This window comes from Buceros rhinoceros, unplaced genomic scaffold (assembly GCF_000710305.1).
Source record: "Buceros rhinoceros silvestris isolate BGI_N320 unplaced genomic scaffold, ASM71030v1 scaffold15447, whole genome shotgun sequence".
Taxonomy (NCBI): Eukaryota; Metazoa; Chordata; class Aves; order Bucerotiformes; family Bucerotidae; genus Buceros; species Buceros rhinoceros.
The window spans coordinates 1-13,074 of record NW_010421679.1 but is presented as its reverse complement, the minus strand read 5'-3'; the positions used below and the strand labels follow the sequence as shown (position 1 = coordinate 13,074).

The 13,074-nt window shown below is 43.1% G+C and overlaps 1 protein-coding gene across 1 annotated transcript; it reads left to right on the top strand.

The window, feature by feature from the left end:
* Window positions 1-1,406: 1,406 nt before the first annotated feature.
* On the top strand, window positions 1,407-3,742 carry LOC104496634 (scale keratin-like; the record flags this gene model as incomplete). Its single annotated transcript, XM_010139785.1, has 2 exons — window positions 1,407-1,650; window positions 3,693-3,742. Coding segments are annotated over 2 exons (294 nt in total), but the record flags the coding sequence as incomplete, so codon positions are not given.
* Window positions 3,743-13,074: the final 9,332 nt, after the last annotated feature.

The window sequence follows — 13,074 nt, the reverse complement described above, 5'->3', positions numbered from 1 at the left end:
AGTCAACTGAAGTTTTAACCCTTCAGATTGAAAGCCCCGCGTTAGCGTTCAGGACAGCAGCTCATTTAACCCACAGATGCAGATAAAGCTCCCTCAGAACTCTAAATTCTCCATAATTGCCCACTAGCAAAGAGTCTTTTCATATTATAAAGGCTTAATTAAAGAAAAAAATATTATTTAAAAAATTATTTATGCTGTTCTCGCCCTCAGCTGTCTGCAAGGAAGCTGTGGTGTCCTTTAACAGCTAGAGAACTTGTTCTAGATATTTTCAAACTCCTCCAGAGACGGGAACTCTGATCTTTTCTTACTAAAGAACCCCTTTACTGCTGGTTTTGTTTAAAATGTATTTATGGTGTTGAATTCCAAATCTAGAAGGAATGTACAAGCGCTCCTCTGTCACCTCTTTTCATGAGTACTAGGATGAGCTTTGACACATCGGTTCTCTGCATTGGACCACTCGGCAATCCCCACCCTTAGACTGGTCTGTGGTAGCAATTCTTTTCCCAAAGGCAAAACCAGCCATTTCCAATCCAGCTCTTCAGCTGGTTAAATATTCTGTGGTTGCTTTTTTCTTACCTTCAAGTCAAAGGCATGGGGTCACCTGGAAAACGCTGAAGCCCTGAGGACTGGAGAAGGCAACAGTGGCGTGTGGCTAGAACAAGACGTTTAGGTGGAGACACAAGAAATTTCCCCTGGATTTTGTCTCTGCCACAGACTCCTGGGGTAAATGTGGGGTCCCATTTGTCAAATAAATCCAGGCCCATCCTTCATGCTGGCCTCAATCTCTTCCACACCAGTTTCACACTGATACAGCAAAGAAGATTATCACTTCTCCCCCACTCTGCCTTGCTTAAGAGTGGGGGCATAATTCAGGGCAACCACAGCCTGTTCATCTACAATTATACAGTGCCCAGGAAAATCTGGTCTTGATATCAGATGGAGTTTTAAAGAGCTGGTGATTTCAACCAGAAGATAGTGTAATCCAGACGGTATATAATGAGACCAATAAAAGATGGGTGGAGCTCCATCCCAGATCGCACTGTTCCACTTCTAGTCAGGTGAGATGAGGTAACAAGCTTCACCCCCACGTTTTGGTTTTGCCAGCACAGGGAGGTTTAAAGCTGAAGGTTGAAACATGGAGGTTGGGGTTATGGCTTTCAGCGGGTTGTTTTTCAGGCAACGGGAGCGAGATGGAGCACTGCAACGCATTGAAAATCACAAAGAGAAGAGAAGCAATAGGACAAAAGCAGTTTAGGATGAAAATAGTGCTCTAGAAAATGTTATCAGATAATGAAGATAATGAGGATCATCAGATAATGAACTTCAAAAGGGTTGCTTAGAAGGAGAACATCACCTTGCTGGACTAACAACTGCCTTTTCTCTCCTTCCCTCCTCCTGTGTTTCAGATCTGGATCCATCACATGTCTCCCTACAACGAGTGCTGCCTGCCACCGGGGGTGGTATGCCCTGAGCCGTTTGCTGTCACCTCCAGTGAGACCTGTGTCATAAAATACCCCGATACCATAGTGGACATAGTGGACCCAGACTCGCCACCGTATTCTCTGATCTACCCCGGCCCAACTCTCACCACTTTCCCTCAGCAAACCATAGTGGGATCTACTGGGCTGCTCGATATCAGAAAGTTCCTCGGTTCCAGGGGATCTCATGGGTTTAGGGATGTGTGTGGTGCTGGGACAACGTGTAACTCAGGATTATCGTTCTGTGATACAGGAAACTTTAATCCTTTTTCTCCTCACTTGTCCAAACAATTTTGTTATAGGGCAGCCTAAATCCAACACAGAAATCGGTGGATTGAGTGAAAAGCAAAACTGAACAGTAAGACAGATCACGACTAAGTTTATGGATAATGGATTGTAGAAGTGCTGAGCTCCCAGAGTTCCCAGTGGAGTCAATAAAACATGGCTTCCTGGCACTAGACCTGCATGAGGACTGGAATTTCCAAACAGCAAGAAATTGAAATTTCACTATTAATCTTTTTCAAAATTAGAATGAAATAAAAAAAAGAAAGGAGAGAATTTTCCAAGAAACAAGATTTTCAAAAATATCTTTTTGGTTTGATAAAAATGTATTTCAATAAATTCAAGTTTTTATGCCAACATTGACTTTTGATTATCAATTTCTCTCAAAATAAAGATTTCAAAATTATGTGACTGAAAATCTTGGGTTCCAAAATGAAATTTTATCAAAATTCATATTCAATTGCTAAACCAGCATCTACCACTAAAAAAAACCACAACCAAACAGCTCTGCTTGGCATTTCTTAAAATTAGACATCTCTAAGTCTTTCTTGTGCTTTATTCTGCTTAGACCCATGATGTAATGGTTTCCCAGCTTATTTTTCTGCCTGTACCTCATTTCATGCAAGCTAGGGCAAAAAAAAAAAAAAAAAAAAAAAAAAAAAAAAAAAAAAAAAAAAAAAAAACACACCAAAAAACCCAACTTCAAGCAACTATAATAGCAAATTTCTTTGTGAAATACTTCTGATCAAAGAGAAATCATCTATGCCAAGATTCATGGGACTGGAGATTCATTGCTCGTGAAGTCCTGAAACTCTTCTGATTATATCCTATCCATCTCATTTTGCACATGTATATTCAGCTTCTCGTTCCTATTAAATATTGTCGTGCAACATCTGCTTTTGGTTTTCTTTTTTCTCCATGCTTGGTTTTTGAAGCTTTGCGAGTGCATCTGTAAGTGGTGGTGTCACCGTCCTGCGGCTCAACACCTATCCCAGCGTTAACGAAATCACCACTCAATATTTACAAGCTTTATTGCATTTTTCAAGAATTCATCCAAACAGCATTTGGATGTAGAAGGAAGATGCTGCTATCTCTGGAGGGTTCTGTACCCGGCATGTGTGCCGGTCCACCTCTGAAGCAGGTGCCCACTCATGCAGATTTTTTAATTAATTTAAGTACTAGAATGAATTTTCCAGCTTACTCACAAGGCTATACCCCCAAAATAGGACAAAATCACTGACCGAGAGCATACAGGCAGCAGCGGGGGACTATAACCCTCTCTCTGTGCCACTTCATTGGGACAACTTGTGCAAGAAGACTCTGCAATGTGGGTACGTGCAACTTAACAGTGCAAAGCAAATATACGATTGGCCAAGACATGGTAATAACTTGGACTAATGAGTTATTAGGCTGAGTTCACGTTCCCCCCAGTGGGCAGGATGGGCTCAACAGAGCTTTTAATTATCTGTGTTCTGTGACTCAGAAGTAACAACCATTTTTGTCCCCTCCCTCATTATTCTGCTTTCAAAATATATTTATTTTTTTAAAAAGGACAATAGTAAGTGGATAAATCTTGGCTGGGCCTTTAGCTGGGCCTTTTCATTATTCACGACAAAAAATTCATTATGCATGAAAAATTAAAGTTCACGCCCTTAAGTCAGAGGCAAAAGCTGCTGCCTCCTAAGATTTTAAAATATAGACATTTTCCTCAATGTAATTTCCAGGGGACTGTTACCAACAGCCTTCCCCGTCTCCCGAGATGGTTTCTCCATACTCATCTACTCAAGATCTTGGAGTGCACAAATTAAATCTGCAAATTTTTTCCTGGAACTCAAACCCAACTTCAGGTGGCCCCTGTACCATCCTTTCAGTAATAACAAATAGAGTTTTCTGAATGCTTCATAAACGTTAATTATGTTTGTTCACATGCAGAGTATTGCAAAACTAAGCCTCTGCCTTCAGATTTAGACATCGGAGCGTGAATCAACACCTACGCTTAGAAACACGTGTATGAGGATTGCTGGCAGCGTTTTTCAGGTGAGATCACTATTTTTGCATTTATTCATTAAAAATTTAGTTTGATTTTAAACAAATCGCCTTGCACATAACCCAGTGGTTTTCAAAGCATGAAACACAAAACAAATCCCAACACAGAGGAAGCCAGACACTTCTCTTCCATTCACCTATCCAATGGGACTTATGCTCAGGCTGCTTTGGGCATGAATACTCAATATTCACCGATTTTAAAATACCCATAACCTGTAACAGTCCAGCCCCATGAACATGTCTCCAATCACGGTCTCCTGAAGAGCAGATCAACAAGCCAATCACTGGTGGCTGCCAACCACCAGTAAAGTCACACTGCTGTTCACCACCACCACCATCTGCCCTACAGATGTGGCCGTGATGCTTGTCCTCGTGTCTATCCTCACTCATTTGGCCCAAAGCCTGCAACAAGCAGATGGCATCTGTACTCTCTTCCTCCCTCCCCAAGGACCTGAGCAAAGCCGGGTGCAGCACCAGTGCCACCGCTGGGAAACTCCACATGGCTGTGGTCTGCAGGAAGGGGAAGGGTCACTCGGGCCCAGGTTGTGCACCACCAGCCTGGTTTTATTCTCCTGCACAGTTTCCATACAGGCTGGGTTTTGATTTAATCAGATTTACTCTCCCAACTACCTCTAGCACAGGAAGTGCCTCTCTGAGGGTCAGGTGGGGCAAAAGTCATTCACTGGGAAGTCTCCAAGTATCCTCAAAGAAAGAGTTTCAAAATACTTCAAATGCTTCGTACTGATTTACAGAGACAAAGTTAATACCACGTAACTCAATTTAGATGTTCTGCAAACAGATCCCTACCATCAAGTAGCTCTTCAGCTAGATGAGATGCATCTGATAACCCTCGAACATGCAAAGGGATTGTTCATCACTTCAAAGACCTTCCCATGCATTAGACTCCACTCCCAATTCTCCCTGACATCACGCTCTCCCGTTCCAGAGAGCTGCTCCCATGTGTGGGACCGGGATAGGCAGCTCTTACAATTTACATTCTTGTTCTTTGCCTATTTCTTAAACTTGCAACTTCTTATATCATTCATGTCAGGTTTTTGGTCTGCCCTCTCCAGGAACATTCGAGCAATAACACCTACCTGCAGTTAGGAGAAACACATTCAAAACCTTCATCTCCATGTTTTGCTTTTCCTGCACAAAACGTAGGAACAATAAAAGGGGATGAATCAAACCGTATCTTAGACTCCTTATGCTCAAATATCAAGTAATAAATCACTTTACACATAAAAGCTTCATTAAGCTGCTTTGTTAATATAGTCATCATTGGTTCTAGCCCTTGAGCTTCCACACTTCAATGTCCGTTAAAGCTCAGCCCACCTGGGGCAGCTACGTGGGTGCAGAGGTCCGTGTGCTGGCCAGCATTTCTCACCCTGTAACCACCCCAAGTCTGAGCTCTGCCAAGGAGGACTTGGGATGACTCACATCAGATTTAGCTGCTACACCCACAGATTGCTAAAAATACTTAATTCATTCTCCTGCATAATTTGTTTACATTCCTGTGGTTCGTTCCTGATTAAATAACTTCAGGTTTCCATGCCATAAACCATCCTTAAAATTTGAGATGAATGTGTGGGATTCCCCTGGGGGCAAAAATGCACTGGTTAAATATATACTCTGGCAGGCTGAGCCCAAATACTTTCAAAGAACTTTGTGAAAGCTGTTCAACATCTACAGGCACCACACAGCGGTATTACAAGTCGACAATGTTTCAGCCAGCTCCGACACCACACAACAAAAATGATCCACGTAACTAAAACCTGCCCTTTCTTTTTATATGCCAAGACCGATTCTGTGTATGTGCTACTCAGGAAGAGCCAGCCGTGCTTTAAAGCAAAGTTTTGTATCTGCACATCAGGTTTTAGATAACATGGCTGGAAACAAGGCATGTCTTGGATAACGTGGCTGAAAGAAGGGTGGTAAAGCTTGACAAGCCAACGGGCACCAGTGGAGGATCTAATTCTACATTTTGGACGTTTGCTCAGGTCTCTCTTCCAAGCAGGATCAGCTCTGAATTCACACCATGATGCTGAGGATCCTCTTTATAGGCAATTTTTTTCCTCTCCTCCTGAGGTCAACCTGAACCTCTCTTGTTTCACTTTATACTCATCACCCTTCATCCTCCTGCCATACATCTCCACAAACGGGCCAGCTCCATCTTCTCCTTAACTCGTGCTCACCTGGAATGACCATTCAGGTTTCACTTCATGCCTCCACTCCTGATCTGCAAATGGGGACAAAGCTTCTTCTCCACCCTTTGACAGGTCAGACTGTTGATTCCCAGATATGATGGAACATTCAGGGACCATCCTTCTTGTTTTTTGCTATTTCATGGCCAATGCAGCGTAACCTTGGACTGTGACCTTCCAGGTAATTTAAAGCTGATGTACACAGTTATAACCAGGTCTGGTCTCCTCCTTATCTATCTCTAGGAAACCAACCAGCATCTTCAGCAACCGTATTTATGTGCATATTGAAAAAAATAACAATTCTCTTCATGGCTTACACGTGGCAGGAGGAAAACAATTTGCTACCTCATGCAGTGCAGTGAAGAACTGGGGTGGGTGCTTGGGTGAGAAAAACAAGACAAAGTGAGGCTGGTTGTGTAATGTCATGTGGGGCAACCAGAGGGAGCTGTGGAGACCCAGTGTTAGAGTTAACTCGGCACCTGCAGGACTCTGGTTTCCACTGACACACCAAGAAACAGGGTTAACACAAGAAAACCTCATGCTGGCATTAGGGAGAACATGCACCATAGGGATACTCCAAACAGATTCTACATCATTTACAGATTTTAATTTGCTTTTCCTGCTCTGACCTACACCAGCATGACAATTTTCTGGTATTACAACACATTTCAGTACAGTTCCAGTCAACACGTGGGGAGGGAGAGGTCTATCTTCTTCCCTGGTCCCTTCATTCCCTTCCATTCTGTGCTCCTTCAACATTTATCATGCCAGTTGATCATTGTTGACAGTTCTTGGTCATTTCTCAGTATTCAAAAATCTAGTTTAAGCCCAGCCAACAGTGAACAAAAAGTCCTGGGTTCTCCTACAACATTTGGGGGAATTTTGTTGGCCTGCTAAGCCCTAGAAATGTGTTGGTGAAGACAAAGAGAAGCCAGTGAACCTCAAGCCCCCACCCTGGGGGGGTCCTGGCAAGGCTGGAACGCAAGAAGCCAGCCAACAATTACACACGAGGCCATCATGAAAACTTGCCCCTTTTTACTCACCAAACACTATGAAGAGACCTTCAGAAAAGGGTCTGTTCTCTTCTTATGCTTAGAGAAGACCTTCCTTCACCCTGTCATATACCCAGGCCATGGACTGTTTTTTTGCTCAGTATCTGTAGTTTTGTTAAATTATGCTACTTCTGCCATAAATTAGATTTTGTGAGGTGTTTCTGGAAACACCTTGTGTAATTAAATACCATGGGAACCTTCTGAGGACCAAAAAAGTTTCACAAACCCTATTATGCAAATAGTTTTATTATGACAACAGCTGTAGGTGAGGCCTGGTGTTGGGCAATAGGATCAATTGAAAGGAGATCTATCAAGGTCATTTCTGGAATCATCCTCATTGAACTGATTTGCTGTGTCAAATTTTAGATTATTCAACTTTCACTTGTAGTTTGTATAAAAATCTGAGAGTGTAAAGAAAGGCGAATCTGTACAGTAACACATAATTAACTCTTGCTGACAATCTGGACTTACATTTCAGTTCCAACTTGCCTAATGGGCAGAATTCTTGCTGATGCAGGGATGATGTAAGCAAGTGGAGCCTCTTTGAAGTGAGCAAACCTTGCAGACCTACATCAGCAGAGCATCCATCCCCAAGCCTTTTCCTTTCATTATTTCTTCATTAGCAAGTGCTCCTGACAGCTTTCCAAACAAAACTCCTCTGCTCTGAGGAGGAACAGAACTGGTTTGACCACATGAACCACCTTTGCCAGGCAAGAGCCATTATTACACGGTCCCTTCCTTGCACAAGGATATAATTTTCTAGAACAATTTACAATTAATAGGTGCTGACAATATTAACATTCTGTATTGTGGTGCATTTGGGCTGCGTTACTCTTCTCCCTTCATTGCATTTATTACCTTTGTTAGTCACCATAAAGCATGACACAAAAACAGGGAGTCGGGGGGGAACTCAGTGTGGTCTTGCTGGATTATAGGAGAATTTTGAGAAGAGTTGATTGCATTGTAGTTTAGGGTCTGGATTGTCATTAAAAAGCCAGGATTAGCTCCTGGTTCTGTCTCTGGATCTCCCAAATGCCACAGATGGAGTGAGGGAAGAATCCAGAGTGCTCAGCCAGAATCCTTCAGTAGGGCTGAATTTCATACTTGCCGTATGGGTTTCAATACCCATGTTTTGAAACAGCAATTTTGGGGTCCAGCCTTGGAGGGGAGAAGCTAGAAATTTCCAGAGTTCAAACGAAAGGCACTGAAAACTGGGGGGGGAGAAGAAAAAACCTCTAGACTATTTCCAGCTGAATTCTGAGCTCTGCTGACATGTAGAACATTCATCCTACCTTGTTAGGACCAAATCCTGCCAGCCTGAGGCTGCCTCGGCACATACCAACAGGGTACACCCTACCCCAGCCAGCACCTATGGACCCACCTCTGCCCCTGCCGTGTGCAATGGGAGGTTCCCCACGTGCAGAGGCTCCCTCCAGTGGCAGAGGCCAGCTGGGAGGACCTTGTCATTTTCCCAGAAATCAGTTCTCCACGTTCACCCTTCCCTCTGGAGAGAAACCTCACGTATAAGAAAGGCCAAGCAGATTTAAATGAATTAAAACCACCTCCCTCACATGTGATGAGTTTCTGACATTAATTATTTTCTGAGGAACCCCTAAAGATCCCCCAGGCTGTGGAGCTTTATCAGGAATGTTCTGGGGGCATCAGGAAACAAGATTTCAAAGACATTCACAAACATCTCTCAGTATACCATGAATGGAAATGGTTTTATGTTAATAGTTGTAATATCCGGATTTATTCCGCTCTGACCTCATGCAAAATGAAATATGTAAAGAATTTATTTAATCAGCTCCTCATTTTAAGCTTCATAATTGGAGATGGCTTCATTTTTATTTAAAAGAGATCTCTGATGGCTTCACTCTTTAAAGTCTTTGCAGCAGGTACCTCCCCTGACGCAGGAACACCTCCACAACCTCATTAACACAACGTCAGAAAGAAAACAAGCCCCGTTTTTCTAGAGGTTTATCTAGATGTCAGCTTGCATTTCCAGTAAGAAAAACAAAATCTTGCCTGTGCTGACAGACTGAGCCGCTGACACCTCGGAGACTGCCCGCATAGTCATGCTTTCAGTGAAGATAAGTCTATTAATTCTTGGGGGTATTTTTAATTCTTAATGAAATCAGTGGAGCAAAACCAGGAACTTTCAAGATGAAAAGGACTTGCAAGCCGCCGTCTGCCTTTCACGTTCTTACCCAATTCAGCTTTAGATAATCATAAGCACTGAGCAAAACAATTACCGCAGCTCCAGCAGTCGAACCAGCAGCAAAGTTTGCTTCATAAGTAATTAAGTTCCTTTACACAAAGGGTGTCTCAGTGCCTCGGGGCAGGCTGGGAAATGGTATAAATCCTCACCCTGTGCAAAGCTGCTCCAAATCCTTCTCTTGACTTGTTCTCTCCGGTACACTGAGTAAGTCTGATTTCACCCCTATACAAATCTCGAGTTTAATTTTGCTTTTGCTTGATTTTTTTTTTTTTCGGTTAAAATCGGGACTAAACCCTGCGTAAAGACTCATTAAACCTGTTTCTGCGCTGGATAAAGGCGTAAAAATAAAAGCAGGGGCTTTTCAAGACTGCTTTGGGCTGTTAATTTCATGGGAGAATTAAGGATTGCAGTCTTAATTCCAGATTTTTTCTCAGGACAGCTCCAAGAACAGATTTAAGTGTTGGCTTTGCATGACTGGGGGCTGTGGGAGTTGTTCGGTGGGGAGGATTTCATAGGTAACTACTGAAGTAAAACCCGTGTTTGGGATTTCATAGGTAACTATTGAAGTAAAACCCATGTTTGAAGTTAGTACTGGGTCGCTACAGACACGCAGCATCGCTGCTTATAATCTACCCCTCCTTAGCCAAGGACTAACTGGAGTCACAAGTGATTAGATATAATTATTTAATTTAATTGTGGAAGTCAGCTTTTATTTCTATTAAAACTTTCATGGTATTTCAATGTGTTTTTACAGAGCTTAAAGTCAGGGTTTTTTTAGGTCAAAGCTACATTTTAACCTATGGGTATTTGGGTTGAAAATGCCATGCATGTTTATTGCCTTTTTTCCCCAGAATTATACATTTGAGGATATTTTTGCTTTCCTCTGAATATTTTTGACAAATAAATTGATCAAATTGCTCCTTGCCCTGCCCATTCCCCTGTGGAAGTAGCACCGAGCTTCCGAAGTGGAGGAAAGGAGCTTTCAGGCTCCAGTATTTTTACTTTATGCTTGGCAATATAATAGTTTATTTATTAGAAAGAGTTGCTTGCTATGTATTTTAGGATCTTGTCTACTACGCCTCCATAGTTATGGCTTAATTAGCTCCAAATTACCCACCACCTCCCTTAAATTTTCTGCATTTTCCATTCCTTTCTTGCCATGTCCCCTAGCCCACTTTTTTGAGTGTTCTCAAGGAACACTGCAGCACACAGGACTTAACCAAGAATAAAAGAATAGTTTTGCTTTACTCCTCACTATAAAGCATCTTTGATTTACAAGTTTTTAAAAAATTGCAACATTATTCCGTGGGGAACTAGCTTTTACATCGTTTTAATCTGAAAAAAGAAATAAATGCTATTAAATGTGTGTACCCAAGCTGCAGCTGCAATTTTCTTATTTGGGTTGACAACATCACCACAACGTAAATAATTTAAGTGCTGTGCCTTACTAAAACAGTGTTTTCAATCCCCTATTTATTCTTAGCCTTTCATTTTCCCGTGGAACAATTTAGTGCCTAAAATTAACAAGAATCAGCAAGGAAAATGATACCAGAAATTAAGCAGGCTGCTCAACAGTCCAATTATTGAAAATTCAGATTTATTTTTTTCCCCGCCTCGCTCCCTTGCGCCTCATCTGTAAAGCACAGGCTGGAGGCACTGCCCTGAGAAGCTGTGTGTGGGAGGAAAAGAGATGCTGTGGGAACAAGCTCAAACTTGTCTCTAGGAAATATGACAAAGGACTGGGAGGTTTTGGAGCAAAATCCTGGTTTGGAGGCAGCCCACAAAGGAGGGGAAGGATTTTTATTTTTTGCTCCTAGAGGAGGAGGAATAGAGAGAGGAAGCGTAAAGCAGCAAATTAGAAATGACAGATACTCTGTCTTTTACTCAGGCAGAGTAAAAGGTGACAGAAGGAAAGGAGCTCAACTACTGTCATTATCCAAATTATCTCTGTCTGAATATCTCGCAGAGCCGAGCTTATAAACATCAATAACCAAGAACATGGAATTTTTTTTTCCTCCTAATTCTGTAAGTAAATTGCAGGCACTCCCCCTACCCCATCCAGACAATGGCTTCCAACCAGCTGGCATGCACCAACCCCTGCGAGGCAAAGTGTCCCCAGCCCCTGGCCACCAGCAGCAATGAGCCCTGTGTCGTGACCTGTGGTGACTCCCGGGTGATTATATACCCGCCCCCTGTCGTCGTCACCTTCCCAGGACCCATCCTCACCACTTACCCGCAGCAAACCGTCGTGGGAGCCTCAGAGCCCTCTGAGGTGGCCTTGGCAGAAACCCCCGCTGCAGCACCTTTGCCAGCAGAGGTGGCGGGGAGGCTGGAGGCAGCAGCTGAGAAACTTGCTCCTCAGGTCATTGCCCGACCCGAGCCACGCTGCGCCCCGAAATACTCCTACACCTACTCTTCCCAATGGACACATCCATGCAATTCCTACCGCTCCGGGAAACGATGGACATACTAAGCTCAGCCATGGTGTGCAGTGAGCAATTTAAAGAAGCAGGAAAGGAAACTCAAGATGCAAATTGGGGTTGCAGCTGATAGGCACCAGCTCCAGCGCGGCGTGTTGCCTGGCTCCAGCTGAAAAGAACAAGAGCTGCAAAGGCTCAGCACCTGCAAAGGATGTGTTCACGTGTGCATCTTCTCCTTTTGCCTTTAGTTTAGATCTGTTACCCTCTGGCTTGCCAGTTTAGTCATCTGCTTATGTTGTGCTTTGTCTTATTTCAGTTATATTATTGACACTGAACTTAGGGAGGTGACTTAGGATGCTAGCAATTGCACACAGCAGCTGCACCAAAGGAGAAAAGCCATTTTTTATAGACCATATCCCTTTGACCCTGGTGATTAGCCAGAGCCTCACTGGAAAGAGGATCTTTATATTCTGTACCACTTTGTTCCAGAATTGTAGAAGAGTTCTCTCTTTCAAATAAAATGTTCTGTACCAAAGTATGTCTTCTGGTTTTCATTACCACATAATCATTTCCTTCTTCTACTTATCCCCTAAATTTACAGTATATTTACCCTCAGTCATGGCCATTCCACATTTCTTCTCTGAGTGCAAATGTTACCAAATCCCCAGAATACTTTTCTACAAAACATGTGCTGAGCGTTCAATGCTCACCAGGACCAACCTGAGTCCTGGCAGTTGCCAGCAGTGCCTGCAAGGGTGCGGCTAATGCTCAGCTCCTGGTTTGCCACGTTCACCTCAGGATAGACCAACTTTCCAGGACATTGCCCAAAGCAAGACATGACTATATGGGAGCAGCCGGCAGGGAGGAGAAATGCGCAGTCCACACACAGCCCACTGACATGCTGTGCGGAGCTTCCCTGAGGTCACAGAGGACAGGATGCCCTTGGGCTGCCCACAGAGAACAGCACTGCTGAATGCATGAGCCACATGGCAAGGTGCATGCTCAATGCATGACCCTGAGCATCCTCAATGACTAGTGGGAAAAAGGTGCAGAGCATGACTGGGAAATAAATACGCCACTAGTTTAGTTTTCGTTCGTCTATAGACCTCACAGAACAGAACATGGTATTTCACCTTTAGGATTTTCTTTTGTCATGAAGCCAATAGTTTTCTAGTAGCTTCCCTACCGTGCAGTTCAACAGTGTTTCATGAGACAAATCCAGAGCTTCCACAAATCTTTTTAGCAAAGGAATTCCCGTCTAACATTTTCCATCATATAGACACAATTCCAGCCACAGCAAAGGACAAATACAAACCCCCAAAAAATGTTCATGCAATGCAGATTCTTTAATGTGGATGGAAAATGCAATAG